We start from the raw sequence: 19299 nt of genomic DNA, 5'->3' as shown, positions 1-19299 counted from the left end.
TTCTTTATAAATGTTATAATTCTCAACTATTTTTATACCCTTTTCCTTCTTTCCTTCCACCTCTCGATAAGCATACTGCCAGCTTCTGCATCTACCTCTCTGCATGACATCGAAGTATTGTGTGCTACGAAACACATGATACAGTTTTTCTCAAGCCCCTTCCCAAAGAGATGACAAACTAAGTCATATCCGCTTCTCTCCAGCATGGGCAACTGCTGATGAGCATAACTGTGCAGTCCTAGTTTGAGGGTGTGCCCCAAGAGTCAATATTAGGACCAATATTTTATTAATTGTTCATTCTTCATAACAAACAATACTCCATATATTGTACTACGTCATTCAGGAAACCTGGATCCAAGCAGCACATTATCTGAATAGCACACAGTAAATACTGTGATTAAATATTACATATTCTTATCCTCTAGCCACGCCCACCAACAGACCTGGGTTTCAATTTTGATGCCAATAAACAACAAAGACAGCTGATAGCCGAACTGGAAAACAAAAACAGGTAAGACATGTAGAGCTGTTTAGTGGGGAGTGTGTGGAGACAGAACATTTACTTGCAGGCTTACTTAATTATTTCTAGCATTTTGTTATTTAAACTGAGTTTCATAGGTTCCCTTGTTGAATGGTGCACCTGTTTTATTAGTGCAATTAGTTTCTGTTGTTAATTACCTCTGACAATCACATTTTTTCTTGAGATGTCTAAATATGGACATGGGGGCCTGCCTTTAGGACCTCCCCCAACCCCCCAAGTTTGAAAAAAGTGGCCCATCTTAGGTCAGAATTTGATGCCAAATACTTTGTGCTGTTCATTGCCCTAAGATGGGGGTTCCTGATGACTACAGTGGGAGCTAGACACATACCTCAGAGGCTCCCAAGTTCAAACATTTTGGTCAAGTTGACAGTCTCCCTTATGTCCTGTGTTCCTGAGAACCCTTGAGCCTCCAAGAAATCACTTAACTGTCTTATTCATTGGGCACCAGCAGTGTGCCCAGCATGGTACACACCTTAAAGCAGTTGCAGTCGCTGTCCCAATGATCTTGTAATTTAGAACCCACATTTTGTAGAATAAACCAATCAGAAAATAGCAGTATAATAAATTAGGTGCCAGCTGGTGTGGGAAAGGGGGCATTTTGAAAGGCTTCATGGAGGAAATGTGATTTGAGAAGAGGGAGGATTTCTTCTATATTGGACAGCTTGTAGAGTTTGGAATGAATCTTAAAGAGCAGACTTGTGACCAGGGAAACTCCCTTCTCATGAGCACCTCCTTTGGTTGGGTGCAAGTGTGCACTCTCTCTCTTTCTGCTCCTGGCGGCCCCTGTTGGCTGTTAACCTCATCAGGGGGGTGTCAGTGGCCCAGTCCTCCAACCAAGTCACACACAGTCAATATGCACCAACACACCCGTTCTGGGGTAAAAGGTCAAACAGGGTCTATCACTGTGCCCTCATTGGTATCTCCAGCTGTGTGTCTGGGCTCAGTTCTCAGCCCCATCTGAGCTAGCTTTAAGACCATTCCTGCCCTGGTATGGAGCAGTGCCCCCCAGGGCTTTTTCCCTGGAGACTACTTTTTGCCTTATCAGTTCTTCTCACGCAAACTCTCCAGCCAGGTTACTCCTTCAAGTTCAGTCCCCTTCCCAGGGTAACAGAGTTCAACAAATGGTTGGCCCTCTGCAGGGTCTTCAGCACCATCCTAGAGCTCTTTAAATTCTAGCCCTGTGCTTGGGCTTTTACATGAAACTTGTCCCCTTCTTTAGGCTTCAGCCACTCTTCCAATGGCCAGTGAGGGGACCCAGACCCACCCACTACTCCGGGTCCCAACCCAGGGACCCAACAAATAGCAGCCAGGTGCCGCTTCCTTTAATAGCTACTGCTGTTATATCCTGGGCCGCTTCCCTCATAGCCCCTTCCTCTTCACCTTTACCTCAGGGCCGAAGGTCTCCACTCCTCTCCTTCCTCATTGAATGTCAGTGCCACCAGAACCCATCTTCTGGTTCTCCCTTGAGCTCTAGCAAGGAACACCCTTCCTTGCTCCTCTGGCCCCAGCCCGGAACTGACCTGCTCAGCCCCTGCACCTCGTTTTGTCTGAGCCTGCTTGCTCTGATTGGCTTCTCCCCTGAAGCCTTTCTAGGCAAGCCTGAAGGACCAAGCTTCGCCGCTCCTTTTCTGGAGCAGAGTGTCGTAGAACCACAATGCCGCCAGCACGAGGCCTCAAAGGGACTGCGCTACACCCCATCACAAGACCAAATACAGCAGATAAACTAAACTGTAGGCTCAATGCTCCTCTGAAGTCAGGCAGAGAAGGTAGCTCAACAATTTTTTTAAAAATGAAGATTAGAGAATAAATTTTCCATCTCAATTAAACGAAAGAGGGATTTAATTTACATTTTAATAAGTGACTTCTTCGCAGTTACCAATATGTTTTCTGACCTCCAGCTGTACAGGGTACGACAGCAGTTTAGAATATACACTGTGCAGTTGGGGATGCTAGTTAATTACATTCCCTTTGTGAGCCCTCATGACAAGTTTATCTCCATTACTGTGAGCTTCTGTGGCCAGGAGCTGTTGTTTTTCACATTCCTGCTGACCTACCAGAAAACCTTGTGAAGATGATTATGAAATTACCCACTGGCACCACTGCTGCTTATGCTGGCTTGGCATCTCTGAAACATTTCCTGCAGCAGGAGCAAACAGATCAACACGCTTTGACTAAAAATACCACTCTTCCCCCTTTAAAACAGAGCTGTCCTATTGGCCCCTACTGTAGGAAAGACATTGCTGGCATATGGAGAAGTGGTGACATTGGTAAATTTCAGACTCATCATCTTTTTGGTAATAGATCTACTAACTAGTCTTGTGGCAATGTTTAGGTCTCCACTACATACTGCTTCTGGATTTGAGCCTACACCATTCACACGTGAAAGGGAATTAATGGCACTTACTACAGTCCTGCTGCTGCAGAGCTGGGCAGAAAGCTCATCTGAAGCTTTTGTCTAGGATTTGAAAAAACAGTATGAACTGTTGCCTTGTTTCGTGTTCGATCTCCTTGTCTCCTTATTTCAACAGAGAGATACTGCAAGAAATTCAGCGCCTCAGACTGGAGCATGAACAAGCCTCCCAGCCAACCCCAGAGAAAGCTCAGCAGAACCCAACTTTGCTGGCAGAACTCAGGCTTCTACGGTAAAAAAAAAAAAAGAAATCTAAAACTTTTATGCATGTGACATATTAACCCTTCAGCCATGTGTGGCCTGCTCTCCAGGATGGATGATCCTATCTGGTACTGAGAACAGAGTATTACTGGTAAATCTACGAGAACTCTAAGGAGCCATTTTAAATCTTTCTGCTGGTGATTGTTGAAAGCTGGCAGTTATATAAAACTATGTGACTTTCATAAAGTGGATTTAAAAGCAAATAGAAACATCACTTAAAGTGTATTCTTGCTTTAGATAAATAAGAAAGTTATTTGTAAGGAGGCCAGTAGAATTGGGACCATCTGCTTATTATTTACTGGACAAGTGAATGGAACAGAAGAGCAATGTCATTGATTTGATTAGTCAGTGGGGTTTTGAAAGCACTTATCTGCAAACATTCAACCACATCTCCAGAGTTGAGGAGCAGTCTTCGAACTCCTTTGATTATGTTTGCATTTTGAAGTGACAAGGGAAGACTTTTCAGTATTAACAATAAAGTATGTCATTGTCTGTGTAATCACAAGGTTGAATTCTCTGGCTGCTTTTTATTGCATCTTCTTTTGCTAGTTAGTTCTCAGTTCAGCCTTCAAAAAACACCATATGAAACCTAATGCACATCCTGAAATTTAAGCTCTTGACAGCTACAGCCCTTTGAGAACTGCATTATGATAGGATTGCAAGGGAAGCCATGCTGTATGTTAGTGTTTGTTCTGTGCATGTTGAGGAGTTCTCCCTAAAGCACAGTGCCACTGGAGTGGGGCAGCTCTGCTCCATCCCCAGGAGAGGGCAATTCCTATAGGCAAGACTGTAAGAAAGTCGTGATTTTTTGGTTCAGAAGCCACAGTTTGTAAAAATTCCAGTTTTGGTGTGGGGTCAAATTTGAGTGCACTGGAGAGGCGGCCAGGCCAAATTTGGGTGAGTGGAATTGCAACCCCACAAATAGGTAACGTTGTGACCTGGCGCACAGGGTCACAATGCCACTCAAATTTGCAACAACTATAAAAAGTTGCAATGTGTGTTAAAAGTTTGTTTCCACAACAATATTGCAGCCCACGATTTTCATACAGCCTTACCTATAAGACATTATCCAACCCGCTACTACAACATTAAAGGCTCTCAACATATTTATTAGCTTTTTGTATAGAAGCAGCTCAGCCCCATCGGTATTTCTCAGTGCACTGCTGACCAATATTTCCTTTGTCTTATCTGCTGGTAACATCTCAAGAACACAAGTTCTCAAAATGTGGGCTAGAGACTCCCGGGGGGCTTAGACACAACAATGGACTCTGTGTTTCCAAGGCTGAGCTCGGTGCAGATGAGGGAACGTGTAAATGTGGGCTTTTGCTTCCTGTGCATTAGACTGACCCCCAATTATGTCCATTCATGCTCTCTGAAGCAGAAAGGGAGGGACTAGTGCACCACCAAGATGCTGATTTCTGCTACTCTCCCTCAACTTTCCATTGAAGATCAGGAGAGTGGGGAGCCAGGAACTGGGCTGCACTGATGTCAATCCCAGGAGTGCTGATTGCGCTCTTTCAGAAGATGCCAGAGCTAGAGGTACTTCGAATTGCATGGAGAGAAGGCTGGAGTGGACTGGCGGGATCCAGATTAAAGAAAGCTGGGGCTGCTAGATATCCCCATTCCCCACCCCCACCCCCGGTTAACATTTTCCCCTGCTAATTACTTAATATTTTATAGGCTGATCAGAAGCTCTGACTAAGCAATTTAAATTTAATATAAAATCACTGCTGATAAAATTTGCAGATGACAATGATTGACAGCGTGGTAAATAATAATGAGGACAGAGCAGTCATACATAGTGGTCTGGATCACTTTAACCAGGGCCCATTTGAACAAAATGTATTTTAATCCATCAGAGTACAAGGCCATACCTCTAGGAACAAGGAATACTGGCCGTATTTCCAGAATTTGAGACTGTCCTGAAAGCAGTGACTATGAAAAGGATTTAAGCTTTGAACATGAGCTCTGAATCTAGTGTGAATCTGTGGCAAAAGGGCGAATGTGACCCTTGAATGGATAAACTGGAGTGTAGTGAATAGGCGTAGGAGATGATTTTTCTTCTGCATATGGCACTGGTGAGACCAATACTGCATACAGTTCTGGTGACCACATTTTTACAAAGATGTTGAAAATTGGAGCAAGAGCAGATAAGTCACCAAAATTATTTGAGGTCTGGGAAATTGCCTTACAGTGAGAGATTTAAGCTAAGCGGGCTGAGCTCCTTATCAAAAAGATTGAGAGGTGACTATGTTGCGTAAGTACCTTCAGGACAAAATACCAGGTACTAAAGGGTTCTTGGGAAAGACATAACGAGAACCACTGTCAGGAAGCTGAATCTAAACAAATTCAAATGAGAAATGAGGCACAATTTTTTAACACTGAGGGTGATTAACCATTGGAACAAACTACCAAGGGAAGTGGTGGATTCTCCATCTCTTGATGTCTTTAAATCAAGACTGAATGCCTTCCTGAAAGATGCTTAGTCAAACGCAAGTTATTTGGCTTAATACAGGGCTAACTGGGTGAAACTCTCAGACCTGTGATATATAGAAGGTCAAACTAGATGATCTAATGATCCCTTCTGACCTTAAAAATCTATGAATGACTCTTGGAAGTCAGAGAGTTTCAGGCAGCATTCAGATATTTTAAGGCCAGACTGTGCCATCATGATTACGTAGTCTGACTTCCTGCATAACACAGGCTAGAGCAGTGGTGGGCAACCTGCAGCCCATAGGCCACACGCAGCCCGTCAGGGTAATCCGCTGGCGGGCCACGAGACAATTTGTTTACAGTGACCATCCACCGGCATGGCTGCCCGCAGCTCCCAGTGGCCACGGTTCACCGTTCCCGACTTATGAGAGCTGCAGGAAGCAACACAGGCTGCAAGGACATGCTGGCGACCACTTCCCGCAGCTCCCATTGGCTGGGAATGGCAAACCGCGGCCACTGGGAGCTGCGGGGGGCCATGCCTGCGGACGGTCACTGTAAACAAACTGTCTCATGGCCTGCAGGTGGATTACCCGGACGGGCCGTAGGTTGCCCACCACTGGGCTAGAACATTTTACCAAGTAATTTTTGTGTTAAGTCCATAACTTCTGGTTGAGCTAGAGTATACATTTTAGAAAGACACATAATCTTACTTTAAAGATTTCAAGTCATGGACAGTTCATCCGGTTGCTTGGTAAGTTGTTAATGAAATGTAATCACAGAAATCACAGAGTTGGAAGGGACCTCAGGAGGTCATCTAGTCCAACCTCCTGCTCAAAGCAGGACCAATCCCCAATTTTTGCCCCAGATCCCTAAATGGCCCCCTCAAGGATTGAACTCACAACCTTGGGTTTAGCAGGCCAATGCTAAAACCACTGAGGTAATGACTAATAATTAACATCAGTATTAAAAAATTACACCTTATTTTTATCATTAATTTGACTAGCTTCAGCTTCCAGCCATTGGATCTCATTATGCCTTTGTCTTTTAGATTAAAGAGCTCTCTACTGTCAAAAATCTTCTCTCCATGTTGGTATGGTGATCCAGTCACCTCTAACCAGCAGAGCAAGACGTCCATTCTGTTATATAATCTTGGTACTTTTATGGTTTGAATAAATACATACTATACTCCACCCTTCCATTTACCATAGTAACTGCAAACAATACTCAGTAGATCCATTTGGTTTTGAGATGATGACATGTTTCTTTTCCAAGTCATTGCTATCACATTTTTCACTTCTAAAATGAGTTGGTTACTAAGATCCTTGTAATGATTCATCCGTAGGTATAGATTCACGAGGAAAATTTCCAGATTCAAAGGAAGGTCAAAGCCTGTGATATAATTTATCCTGTCTTTAACCTTAGACCTGACATTATTGTATGGATGAAACCACAGAAATAAAAGAGTAATCCCCTCCTGTTATCATTTTTTTTCTGCAGTTATTGTACTATTTGTTCATGGTTTCAAATAATGCAGCATGACTTTCTTCGCATATAAGATATTGAGCTTTTTGACATGTGATGCTAATTTGATTCTAGGTTCCCGACTGTAGGAAACTTAATTCTCTTTGAAAATTCAAACAAACAAACACTAAGCCACTTTTCTTTCAAATCTGTTAAACATAGGACTTTCATTCTAGCAGGCTTTAGAATGGAATAATTTTCAATACCCAGAAAGGAAAAATTCCCTTCTGTACCTGCATATTGGCTTGTGTTGTGTTACACTTTACACAGGTTCTATTGCAGCAAATGCTTCACAAGTTGTATGTCAGATTACTGGATAGAAGCAGCTCTGTAAATTCTCAGTTCAAGTTAGTGGCATTCCATTGTCTCTTCCTTGCAGCTCTCTGCACTCTGTTTTCATTTTTTTGGTGGTTCAGTCTGACTTGTCTTAAAGATCTGCTGGATGCCTGGGTCTGACAGCATCATTGAAAGGATGCTGGCTTTCTTTTCAAATTGCATTGGTTTAAAAAAGAGTGCTTCCCACCATTATAATTCTGACTTTGGGTGTCTGTATTTCATAGTGAAAAATTTGATTGTTGCATGCCATGTTACAATAGGAGTCGTGGTTAGCGTGTTACGTTTTGCTCTGATTTTGTTAACTTTAAGGGGGAGTACTAAACAAAGTGAAATATAACAACATGGTATATATGCCAATCAGCCAGCTCTGAATTTCCCTACGTGCCCCAGAAACAGCCAGAGTTTCTTTTGACACTTTCTTCCATGTAACTTGAACAGGCAGAGAAAGGATGAACTAGAACAGAGAATGTCTGCACTTCAAGAGAGCAGAAGGGAACTGATGGTGCAGCTTGAAGGGCTAATGAAACTGCTCAAGGTAAACACCTTTGTCTCAGACCTTCCTCCCTCGCATGTGCCCGAGCTTTGCTCTCACTAGACCCCTACATTGCTGGTGTCATTACTTCCCTCAGTGATCATGTACAGATAATCTTGTAAACAACAGCCATTTCGGCTCTGCATATTGGGAAGGATGGTTAATGTGCGATTAGGTCCACATGCTGCTTCTTGTGTTAAAGTTGTTGAACACTCACAGGCTTTGGGAGGTATGGGAAAGGGAGGATAGATTTGTTAATTGACTAACCAGTCAGCCTATGGTCTATACTGTCCCAATGTAATCATGGAATGCTCCAGGCTTAGCCTGAAAACAATTTGGAAGCTACAGCTACTACATTGCAGAATGTGGCTTCCTGCCTGGCTGGCAGTCTGAGCCAAAAAGAAAGTGTTACACTAATTCTCCATAGCCTGCACTATATCCTATTTGCTTTAGAGTGTGATTCAGGGTGTTGGGGTCTGATCTGTAATACGCTTCATTGTTCTGAGTCTGGGCTATCTGAGGGTCTAGCATTCTTCCTATGAGCCACATCTACAGTTGACATCTGCCTGGACATTAAGTTCACCCTATTGTAGAGGAGGGTTAGTTAGTGAATGTTTATAAAGGGCTTTGAAGATAAAAGGTTCTAAGTATGAAATCACAGTCTGGGATTGTGACCCTGTTAATACAGATATGCACATTAAGCTCATTATGAGAAGGATCACCAAAAATGATGAGTGGTGTGGAACAGCTTCCATATGAGGAGAGAACAAAAAGCCTGGAACTGTTCAGCTTAGACAAGATATAACTATGGGGGGATATGATAGAGGTCTATAAAATCATGCATGGGGTAGAGAAAGTGAATAGGAAAGTGTTATTTACCCCTTCACATATTGTAAGAACCAGAGATCACCTAGTTTTAAACCGGACGTCTATTAATTTCACTAACATAAGGACAGGTTTCAGAGTAACAGCCGTGTTAGTCTGTATCCGCAAAAAGAAAAGGAGGACTTGTGGCACCTTAGAGACTAACAAATTTATTTGAGCACAAGCTTTCGTGAGCTGCAGCTCACTTCATCGGATGCATGCAGTGGAAAATACAGTGGGGAGATTTATATACACAGAGAACATGAAACAATGGGTGTTACCATACAGACTGTAACAAGAGTGATCGGGTAAGGTGAGCTATTACCAGCAGGAGAGCAGGGGGGAAAAAACCTTTTGTAGTGATAATCAAGGTGGGCCATTTCCAGCAGTTGACAACGTGTGAGGAACAGTGCGGCGGGGAATAAACATGGGGAAATAGTTTTACTTTGTGTAATGACCCATCCGCTCCCAGTCTCTATTCAAGCCTAAATTAATTGTATCCAGTTTGCAAATTAATTCCAATTCAGCAGTCTCTCCTTGGAGTCTGTTTTTGAAGTTTTGTTTTGTTTTTTTGAAGAATTGCCACTTTTAGGTCTGTAATTGAGTGACCAAAGAGATTGAAGTGTTCTCCGACTAGTTTTTGAATGTTATACTTCTTGACATCTGATTTGTGTCCATTTATTCTTTTACGTAGAGATTGTCCAGTTTGGCCAATGTACATGGCAGAGGGGCATTGCTGGCACATGATGGCATATATCACATTGGTGGATGTGCAGGTGAACGAGCCTCTGATAGTGTGGCTGCTGTGATTAGGCCCTAGGATGGTGTCCCCTGAAAAGATATGTGGATACAGTTGGCAACGGGCTTTGTTGCAAGGATAGGTTCCTGGGTTAGTGGTTTTGTGGTGTGGCGTGCGGTTGCTGGTGCATATTTGCTTCAGGTTGGGGGGCTGTCTGTAAGCAAGGACTGGCCTGTCTCCCAAGATCTGTGAGAGTGATGGGTCGTCCTTCAGGATAGGTTATAGATCCTTGATGATGCGTTGGAGAGGTTTTAGTTGGGGGCTGAAGGTGACGGCTAGTGGTGTTCTGTTATTTTCTTTGTTGGGCCTGTCCTGTAGTAGGTAACTTGTGGGTACTCTTCTGGCTCTGTCAATCTGTTTCTTCACTTCAGCAAGTGGGTATTATAGTTGTAAGAATGCTTGATAGAGATCTTGTAGGTGTTTGTCTCTGTCTGTGGGGTTGGAGCAAATGCAGTTGTATCGTAGAGCTTGGCTGTAGACAATGGATCGTGTGGTGTGGTCTGAATGAAAGCTGGAGGCATGTAGGTAGGCATAGCAGTCAGTAGGTTTCTGGTATAGGGTGGTGTTTATGTGACCATCGCTCATTAGCACCGTAGTGTCCAGGAAGTGGATCTCTTGTGTGGACTGGTCCAGCTGAGGTTGATGGTGAGATGGAAATTGTTGAAATCTTTGGTCACTCGATTACAGACCTAAAAGTGGCAATTCTTCAACAAAAAAACTTCAAAAACAGACTCCAACGAGAGACTGCTGAATTGGAATTAATTTGCAAACTGGATACAATTAACTTAGGCTTGAATAAAGACTGGGAGTGGACAGGTCATTACACAAAAGTAAAACTATTTCCCCATGTTTATTTCCTCCCTCCCCCACCCCCCCGCTATTCTTCAGACGTTCTTGTCAACTGCTGGAAATGGCCCACCTTGATTATCACTACAAAAGGTCCCCGTCCCCCCGCTCTCCTGCTGGTAATAGCTCACCTTAAGTGATCGCTCTGGTTACGGTCTGTATGGTAACACCCATTGTTTCATGTTCTCTGTGTATATAAAATCTCTCCACTGTATTTTCCACTGAATGCATCCGATGAAGTGAGCTGTAGCTCACGAAAGCTTATGCCCAGATAAATTGGTTAGTCTCTAAGGTGCCACAAGTCCTCCTGTTCTTTCTGCGGACATAAGGAAGTACTTTGTTGCAAGATGCACAGTCGGCCTGTGGAAACTTGTTGCCTGGGGATGTTGTGAAAGCCAAAAATATAGCTGGGTTCAGAAAAGAATTAGGAAAGTTAGTGAAGGACAAGGCCACCCCGCCATATTAGCCAAGATGGCCCGGGGCGCAACCCCACGCTCTGTGTGTCCCTAAGCCTCTGACTGCCAGAAGCAGGGACTGGATGACAGAGGATGGATCAGCCGATAATTACCCTGTTCTTCTTTGAGTGCTGTCCCTTTGGGTGCTCCATTTTAGGTGTTCGTGAGCCCCTGCCCTCGTACTCGGAGACTTTTGGTAGCAGAGCCCCGTTGGGTCACACATGCATGGTCCCTGTCTCGTGCTGCTTCAGGCAGATACCTGATGCTGTGCGACCAGCCCCCGCTCAGTTCCTTCTCTTCCGCCCTTGGCTAGGAGTCGGGGCCTTGCTACTTAGTAGTTAATTAGTTTAACAGTTAGTTACTTAGTTTCCTCATTAGCAGCTATTTACATTGTTTCCCTTTTTCTTTTATCCCCCTCACCTAGTTTAGAAAAAAACAAAACTTTTTCCTTTAATTTTCCTTTTGAGCTACTGGCTGGGGAGAAGTTTCAGTTGAACTTCTGCATACACAGCCGCTTTGAAGGTGAAAGCCCCGTCTTACAGGAATGCCTGGTTTCCCAGGCTTTAAATGCTGTCTCAACTGCAGGCTTGCTGTACCTGTCTCTGGTGGCCACGATCAGTGTGTTCGCTGCCTAGGGAAACACACACAACTCAGAAGTGCCAGCACTGCCTCAAGCTCACCGCCAGGACAAGAAGAGGTGGAGATTTGCAGTTAAAGCTCCTCCTTATGGAGAAGTCTCTCAGACCTGCGTCTGAGCCCGGAGCCCAGACCCCTCCTGGTCAAACTTCACCAACCACGGCTTCTGACAGGGGTCCCTCCTCAACCCATGGGTCTGAGCAACCTGCCAAAAAACTGTCAGAAAGGCAGCACCTATGTCCCCAACTCAGGAATCGGCCAAGAAGTGACGTTCCGCGAGTGGACGCTCGGCACCGGCACTGACTGCACTATCTGCTTGGTCGCCGACCCAGTGGGACCACCCGGCACCGCCAGTACCACTAGAGCCAGGGACTCTAAAAGAGCCGGCTCCAACAGAGGCACTAAGGGGAAATCTAAACCCCATGCCCTGGCACCACCAATACCAAAGCCGCGACCCACACACAGCAGCATGGCACCGGGACAGAGGGCAGCTCCTTCAAAGGCATGCTCGGTGTGCACAGCAGCGCAGCCTTCAGTGCCAGCTTATACACAGCAACTCCCGGCACCGACAATGATACCGCCTCGGGGCCAATCAAACAGCCATCGCAGCAGTTTCTCAGACACAAGGGTCTCTTAGTTGGCTCTGCCCCGACTCCCCTATCATCAGCACCAACGTGAACATGTCAGGCTCGGCACCGAGTCTCCCTCCGCAATCTCCTCTCTACCATGAACCGACTCACTCAGGACCCCCTCAGGGGACATATTACACTGATCCCAAGTATTTTCAATGGTACGGCCAGCCCTGGGGGCCCCCCAGTGGACATACTGGAACCTGTGGATGGCATACCCCACACAACAGTGATTGCCTGCCACATCCAGACCTGGCACACAGCACTCACCTGCAACTTCGGTGCCTGGACCTTTGATGGCAGCAGGGGAACCGGGGGAAAATGAAGAAGAACCCCCGATCCTGGAAGGGGCACCACCTACCCATTTACCATCACTGTCCACAGATGACGCCATTATGCCTCTTCCCCATAATATAGGGGACGATTTCAGACTATTCCAGGATCTATTTAAAAAGGTGGCTAGCTCCCTGTACATCTCTCTTGAGGAGGTCCAAGTGACACAACACAAACTAGTTGACATTTTGCATACATCTGCTTCATCCAAAATCACTTTGCCCATGAACGATGATGCTCTTATGGACCCTGTCAAAACCATTTGGCAGACCCCTGCAACTGCTCCTCCAACCTGCAAGAGGTCTGACAAAAAATATTATGTACCAGCTAGGGCACAGACTTCCTCTTTTCACATCCAGCACCCAATTCCCTAGTGGTTGATGCAGTCCAGGAACGTGGTAGGCAACAGCCCAAAACCACACCTCACAACAAAGAGTGGAAAAGACTGGATCTTTTCGACCGCAAGGCTTATTCCTTGGCTACACTACTCCTCCGCATAGCCAACTACCAGGCACTGCTGGCGAAATATGACTATATTAACTACACAAAAATATCTGAATTGACTGATTTTATTTCCGAGGACAAGAGAGAACAATTCACAGCACTTGTATCAGAAGGACAACTCATCTCCAAAACAGCCCTGCAAGCAGCACTTGATTCTGCGGACACAGCTGCAAGATCAGTGGCGATGGCTGTCATGATGAGAAGGGCCTCATGGCTCCATCTCTCCAGCTTTCCTAAGGAGGTTCAATCCACAGATGAGGATTTGCCATTTGAGGGTCCCAAACTCTTCGCCAAAAAAACAGATGACTCTCTCCACTTGCTCAAGGATTCACGAGTGACACTCCGATTCTTGGGAATCTATACACCCAAACCCAAGAAAAAATAGAGAAATTATTATGTACCCCAATGCTACTACCAGACCATATATTCTCAACAACAACAGCGTGATTTGAGTCATAAGCCCGCAAACACAGGCCCCCAAGGGGATGCCAATCTACTTTTTCACTAGCTGCATCCCAACCATCAACCTCCAAACAACAAATTTGAAGCCTTGGTTGCGGGCACGAGAACCCCAGGCCTATCTGTGCTGGTGACACCATCTCTCTCCCAACCATTCGGAGATCGTCTACTTCCAATTTATCCAATCTGGAAGACCATCACATCTGACAAATGGGTGCTAGAAATCATACAAACTGGTTACTCCCTCCCCACCTTTTTTTTTTCCAAACCCCTACCCGTGCTCCCTCCCTGTCCCTCTTCAGGGACCCCTCTCACGAGTTTCTACTGCGCCAGGGGGTAAGCCACCTCATTCCGCTAAGAGCAGTAGAACCCGCTCCAACAGAACACAGAGGGAGAGGATTTTACTTCCACTATTTTCTCACAGAGAAAAAGTCCGTTGGAAGGAGACCAATACTCGATCTATGACGACTCAACAAGTTTGTCAAAACACAACGATTCAAGATGGTCACACGAGGCACCATAATCCCAGCTCTAGAAAGAGGGGATTGGTTCTCGGGCCTCTGCCTCCGGAATGCGTATTTTCATGTAACAATACATCCCTCTCATCGCAGGTTTTACCGTTGGACTGGACCACTTCCAATACAAGGTCCTTCCCTTCGGCCTCTCTACTGCCCCTCGAGTGTTTTCGAAGGTACTGGCTGTGGTTGCAGCAAACCTGCGCAGAAATGCAATTTTGATATTCCCATACTTGGACGACTGCCTGCTAAAAGCGTCAACACAGCTGGCAGCAATACAAGCCACCGAACAGATGGGAACCCTCTTCATGAGATTGGGCCTCCGAATAAATACCGAAAAGTCCACCCTAACTCCAGTGCACGAATTGGAGTTCATTGGGGCCCATCTCAATTCTACCGAGGCCCATTAGCCTCTCTACCAAGGCGACGGTTTCTCACTCTCACCAGCCTCATATCCACGGCATGAAATAGTCCACAGATATCAGCCAGGAGTTGCCTGCAACTTCTTGGTCACATGGCAGCCACAATGTTTGTCGGCAGACATGCCAGATTAAACATGTGTTGCCTGCAAGGATGGCGCCATATGAATTATGTCCCACACAGACCCAGCATAAACAAGCGTCTCATGATGCCGGACAAAATAAAGGACTCCCTACTCTGATGGACACAATGAGCCAACGTATGCACAGGGGTGCCCTTCCTTCAGAAGACGCTGACACTAACCATCATTACAGATACCTCACTCTTGGCGTGGGGGGCACACATGCATCCACATTCTATCCAGGGCTTCTGGTTTCCTGCAGAATCCTTTCTACATATAAATCTATTAGAACAACGAGCCATCCACAACACCTGCACCCACTTCCTACCACTCATCAAAGACAAGGCCATTCAGATCCTTATGGACAACATAGACTGTATGTTTTATATAAACAGACAAGGGGAGCACAATCACACTCCCTATGCATGGAAGCCATAAAAGTCTGGCAATGATACATCAGACACAATATCCACATCTCCACGTCTTACCTACCTGGATGCCAGAACATCACTGCGGATGCCTTAAGCAGGCATTTTTCTCAGGACCATGAGTGGCAGCTCGGCAACAGAGTACTTCAACACATATTTCAACAGTGGGGGTTCCCAGCAATAGACCTCTTTGCAATCGCACAAAATACCAAATGCCCCCGGTTTTGCTCCAGGGCAGGTCTCGGCATACAGTCCTTAGATGACACATTCCTCCTCGAGTGGAACCTCCCCTCCTGTATGCCTTCCCTCCCATCCCTCTCCTGATCCGAGTGGTCCACAAGATCAGGCAGGATGGGACCACAGTCATCCTAATGGCCCCCGCATGGTCTCACCAATCCTGGTGTCCTTACCTCCGTAGGATGGCTGTGCATCCACCAATCACACTCCAACTTCGGCCTCATCTGCTGTCCCAGGACTCAGGTCGTGTCCTGCATCCGGACCTGCAAAAACTCCATCTCAGAGCATGGCTCCTCCATGGCTCACAGGACCTGAGATGACCTGCTCGGAAGAGGTACAAAACATATTATTAAATAATCGTAGAGCAACTACCCGACACACGTACATGCTCAGGTGGTGGTGATTTGAAGCATGGCACCAACAGAAACAGATGGCATCCATCTCACTCTCACTACACAATGGGACCTCACCCTGGCCCTTCAGGCCCTCACCCATTCCCCATTTGAACCCGTGGCGACATGCGCACTGCTACACCTTTCCATGAAAGAGGCATTCCTTGTGGCAATTATATCTGCCAGATGTGTAGGAGAGCTGGGGGCCTTCAAGGCAGATCCCCCATACATGGCTTTTTTTAAAGATAAAGTATCCTGAGACTGCACCCCAAGTTTTACCGAAAGTCATCTCAGTTTTCCACCTTAACCAACCCATTTACTTACCAACATTCTACCCCAAACCCCACACAGATAGAACGCAGTCCACACTTCATACTCTCGATGTACGGAGGGCATTAGCCTTTTACATAGACAGAACAAGACCGTTTCGTAAATCTTCCAGACTATTCATCTCCATCACCAAACGTGCCAAAGGGAGTGCCATATCTAAACAAGGATTCTCCACGTGGATTTCTGATTGCAAAAAACTATGCTATCATCAGTGTGCCCGCCAACCCCCCAAAGGGATTTTCACGCATCCCACTGGAGCCTGTCAGCCTCCACGGCTTTCCTGAACAATTCACCCATCACAGACATTTGTGGAGGTGCTACCTGGGCCTCAGTCCATACCTTTACACAGCACTATGTGTTAGAGCAACAGGCAACATCTGGTACCTCATTCAGACTTTCTCTACTGTGATCTGTCACGACTTCAACTCCAAAGCCCCCTCCTTCCACCAGAAGACACTGCTCTGAAGTCATCTAAAATGGAGCAACCACAGGGCATCACTCGAAGAAGAGAAGGTTACTCACCTTGTGCAGTAACTAAGGTTCTTCGAGATGTGTGTCCCTGTGGGTGCTCCACTACGCTCCCTCCTCCCCTCTACTTCGGCGTTTCTTACTCAGCCTCTGCAGTAGAGAAGGAACAGAGTGGGTTTTGGTCCCACAGTATCAGTTAACTGCCTGAAGCAGCACAAGATGGGGACCACGCATGTGTGACCCAACCGGGCACTGCTACCAAAAGTCTCCGAGGACAAGTGCAAGGGCACACGAACACCTAAAATGGAGCACCCACAGGGACACACATCTCGAAGAATCTCAGTTACTTCACACGGTGAGTAACCTTCTCTTCTGTTTATTCCCTCTGAAACCTCTGTCACTGATCACTATTGGAAGACAGGATACTTAGCTAGGTGGATGATTGGTGTGACCCTATGGCATTCTTATGTTCATAAGGGTCATTACTGGGGATGTCAATCAATTAAAAAAATTAATCTCGATTAATCGTGTGATTAAAAAAATTAATCGCAATTAATCGGACGATTAATCCCACTGTTAAACTATAATAGAATATCCTTTATTTAAATAGTTTTTGATATTTTCTACATTTTCAAATATATTGATTTGAATTACAACACAGAATACAAAGTGTACAGTGCTCACTTTATATTTATTTTTATTACAAATATTTGCACTGTAAAAAACAAAAGAAATAGCATTTTTCAATTCCCCCATTACAAGTACTGTAGTGCAATCTCTTTACCATGAAACTTGAACTTACAATTGTAGAATTATGTACAAAAAAATAACTGCATTCAAAAGTAAAACAATGTAAAATTTTAGAGCCTACAAGTCCAGTCAGTTCTACTTCTTCTTCAGCCAATCGCTCAGACAAACAAGTTTGTTTAATTTACGGGAGATAATGCTGCCCACTTCTTGTTTACAATATTACCTGAAAGTGAGAACAGGTGTTCGCATGGCACTGTTGTAACCGGCGCCGCAAGATATTTATGTGCCAGATGGGCTAAAGATTCATATGTCCCTTCATGTTTCAACCACCATTTGAGAGGACATGCCTCCATGCTGATAATGGGTTCTGCTCTACAACCATCCAAAACGGTGTGGACCAATACATGTTCATTTTCATCATCTGAGTCAGATGCCACCTACAGAAGGTTGATTTTCTCTTTTGGTGGTTCGGGGTCTGTAGTTTCCGCATCGGAGTGTTGCTCTTTTAAGACTTCTGAAAGCATGCTCCACACCTTGTCCCTCTCAGATTTTGGAAGGCACTTCAGATTCTTAAGACTTAGGTAGAGTGCTGAAGCTATCTTTAGAAATCTCACATTGGTACCTTCTTTGTGTTTTGTGAAATCTGCAGTGAAAGTATTCTTAAAACAAACAACATGTGCTGGGTCATCATTTGATGCTTCTATAACATGAAATATATGGCAGAATGCAGGTAAAACAGAGTAGGAGACATACAATTCTCCCCCAAGGAGTTCAATCACAAATTAATTAATGCATTATTTTTTAACGAGCATCATCAACATGGAAGCGTGTCCTCTGGAATGGTGGCCAAAGCATGAAGGGGCATATGAATGTTTAGCATCTCTGGGCCGTAAATACCTTACAATGCTGGCTACAAAAGTGCCATGCAAACACCTGTTCTCGCTGTCAGGTGACATTGTAAATAAGAAGTGGGCAGCATTATCTCCCGTAAATTAAACAAACTTGTTTGTCTTAGCAATTGACTGAACAAGAAGTAGGTCTGAGGGACTTGTAAGCGCTAAAGTTTTACATTGTTTTATTTGAGTGCAGTTATGTAACAAAAAAATACATTTGTAAGTTGCACTTTCAGGACAAAAAGATTGCACTACAGTTCTTGTATGAGGTGAATTGAAAAATACTGTTTCTTTTGTTTATCATTTTTTACAGTGCAAATATTTGTAATAAAAGTAATAATATAAAGTGAGCACTTTACACTTTGTATTCTATGTTGTAATAGAAATCAGTATATTTGAAATTGTAGAAAAACATCCAAAAATATTTAATAAATTTCAATTGGTATTCTATTGTTTAACATTGCGATTAAAACTATGATTAATCACAATTAATTTTTTTAATCATGATACATTTTTTTGAGTTAATCACAGGAGTTAACTACAATTAATTGACAGTTCTAGTCATTACGTGTGTGCAGAAAGTGGATTTCAAATATTAATGACTTGGCCATTTAGAAGGCAAAGAATAAAACTCTTTTTATGGGTTGATGACCTGAAAAATGGAATTCCATTTATCTTTTTTTAAAAGTATAAGTGCTAATTAATAATAATTTACATGTTCAAAGCATAGTGCAAACATAAGGTGAATTAATCAGAGTCTCTGGGTACCAAAATTAAGTTATAACATAGGATTTCGTGACCAAAGTCTACATTGGAAAACTCTCATTCACTGCTGATCTATATATCATCCCCATAACCAACCACTCAGGCTGAAGCCCAGGAAAGGAGGTTGGCCTACCCAAACTCTCACAGACCAGTAGGAGGGGCAAAGTCCAGAGTCAGAGGCCAACCACTGAAAGCACCCTGCCACTGTGCATTAAAGATAACTGTCAAGTAGCGATTGCTAGTATCTAATTTTGTTGTTTATATCTTAGAAAGAAAAAAGTAAGGGGAGAAGTGTTCATTGGTTTTGTGTGTTTCAGTTTTGGATGCCCATTTCAGAGGTGCAGGGCATCTAAAACTCTAGCTGAAGTCAAAGATGGCAGCATGCTTTCAACACCTCTAAAAATCAGGCATGAGGGGACTC

The 19299-nt window shown here is 44.4% G+C and overlaps 1 protein-coding gene across 35 annotated transcripts in view; it reads left to right on the top strand.

Annotated features, from left to right (window-relative positions):
* Positions 1 to 19299, top strand: part of DTNB (dystrobrevin beta) — a 361644-nt gene that overhangs the window by 262160 nt on the left and 80185 nt on the right. For 34 of the 35 annotated variants that reach the window (XR_005224528.2, XR_005224527.2, XR_005224524.2 and 31 more), the window contains 3 exons: positions 426 to 511; positions 3070 to 3183; positions 7941 to 8037. Coding sequence is in view for 29 of the 35 variants with exons in the window: in XM_043541997.1 (XP_043397932.1) it covers positions 426 to 511; positions 3070 to 3183; positions 7941 to 8037 (297 nt within the window). In the remaining 6 variants the exon portion in view is untranslated. Of the gene's footprint in view, positions 1 to 425; positions 512 to 3069; positions 3184 to 7940; positions 8038 to 19299 lie in introns of those variants that run through there. The other variant, XM_043542001.1, reaches the window with a different exon arrangement.

This window comes from Chelonia mydas, chromosome 3, assembly GCF_015237465.2.
Source record: "Chelonia mydas isolate rCheMyd1 chromosome 3, rCheMyd1.pri.v2, whole genome shotgun sequence".
NCBI lineage: Eukaryota > Metazoa > Chordata > Testudines > Cheloniidae > Chelonia > Chelonia mydas.
Note: the sequence above shows the minus strand (reverse complement) of the source record. Positions and strands in the feature narration are given on the sequence as shown.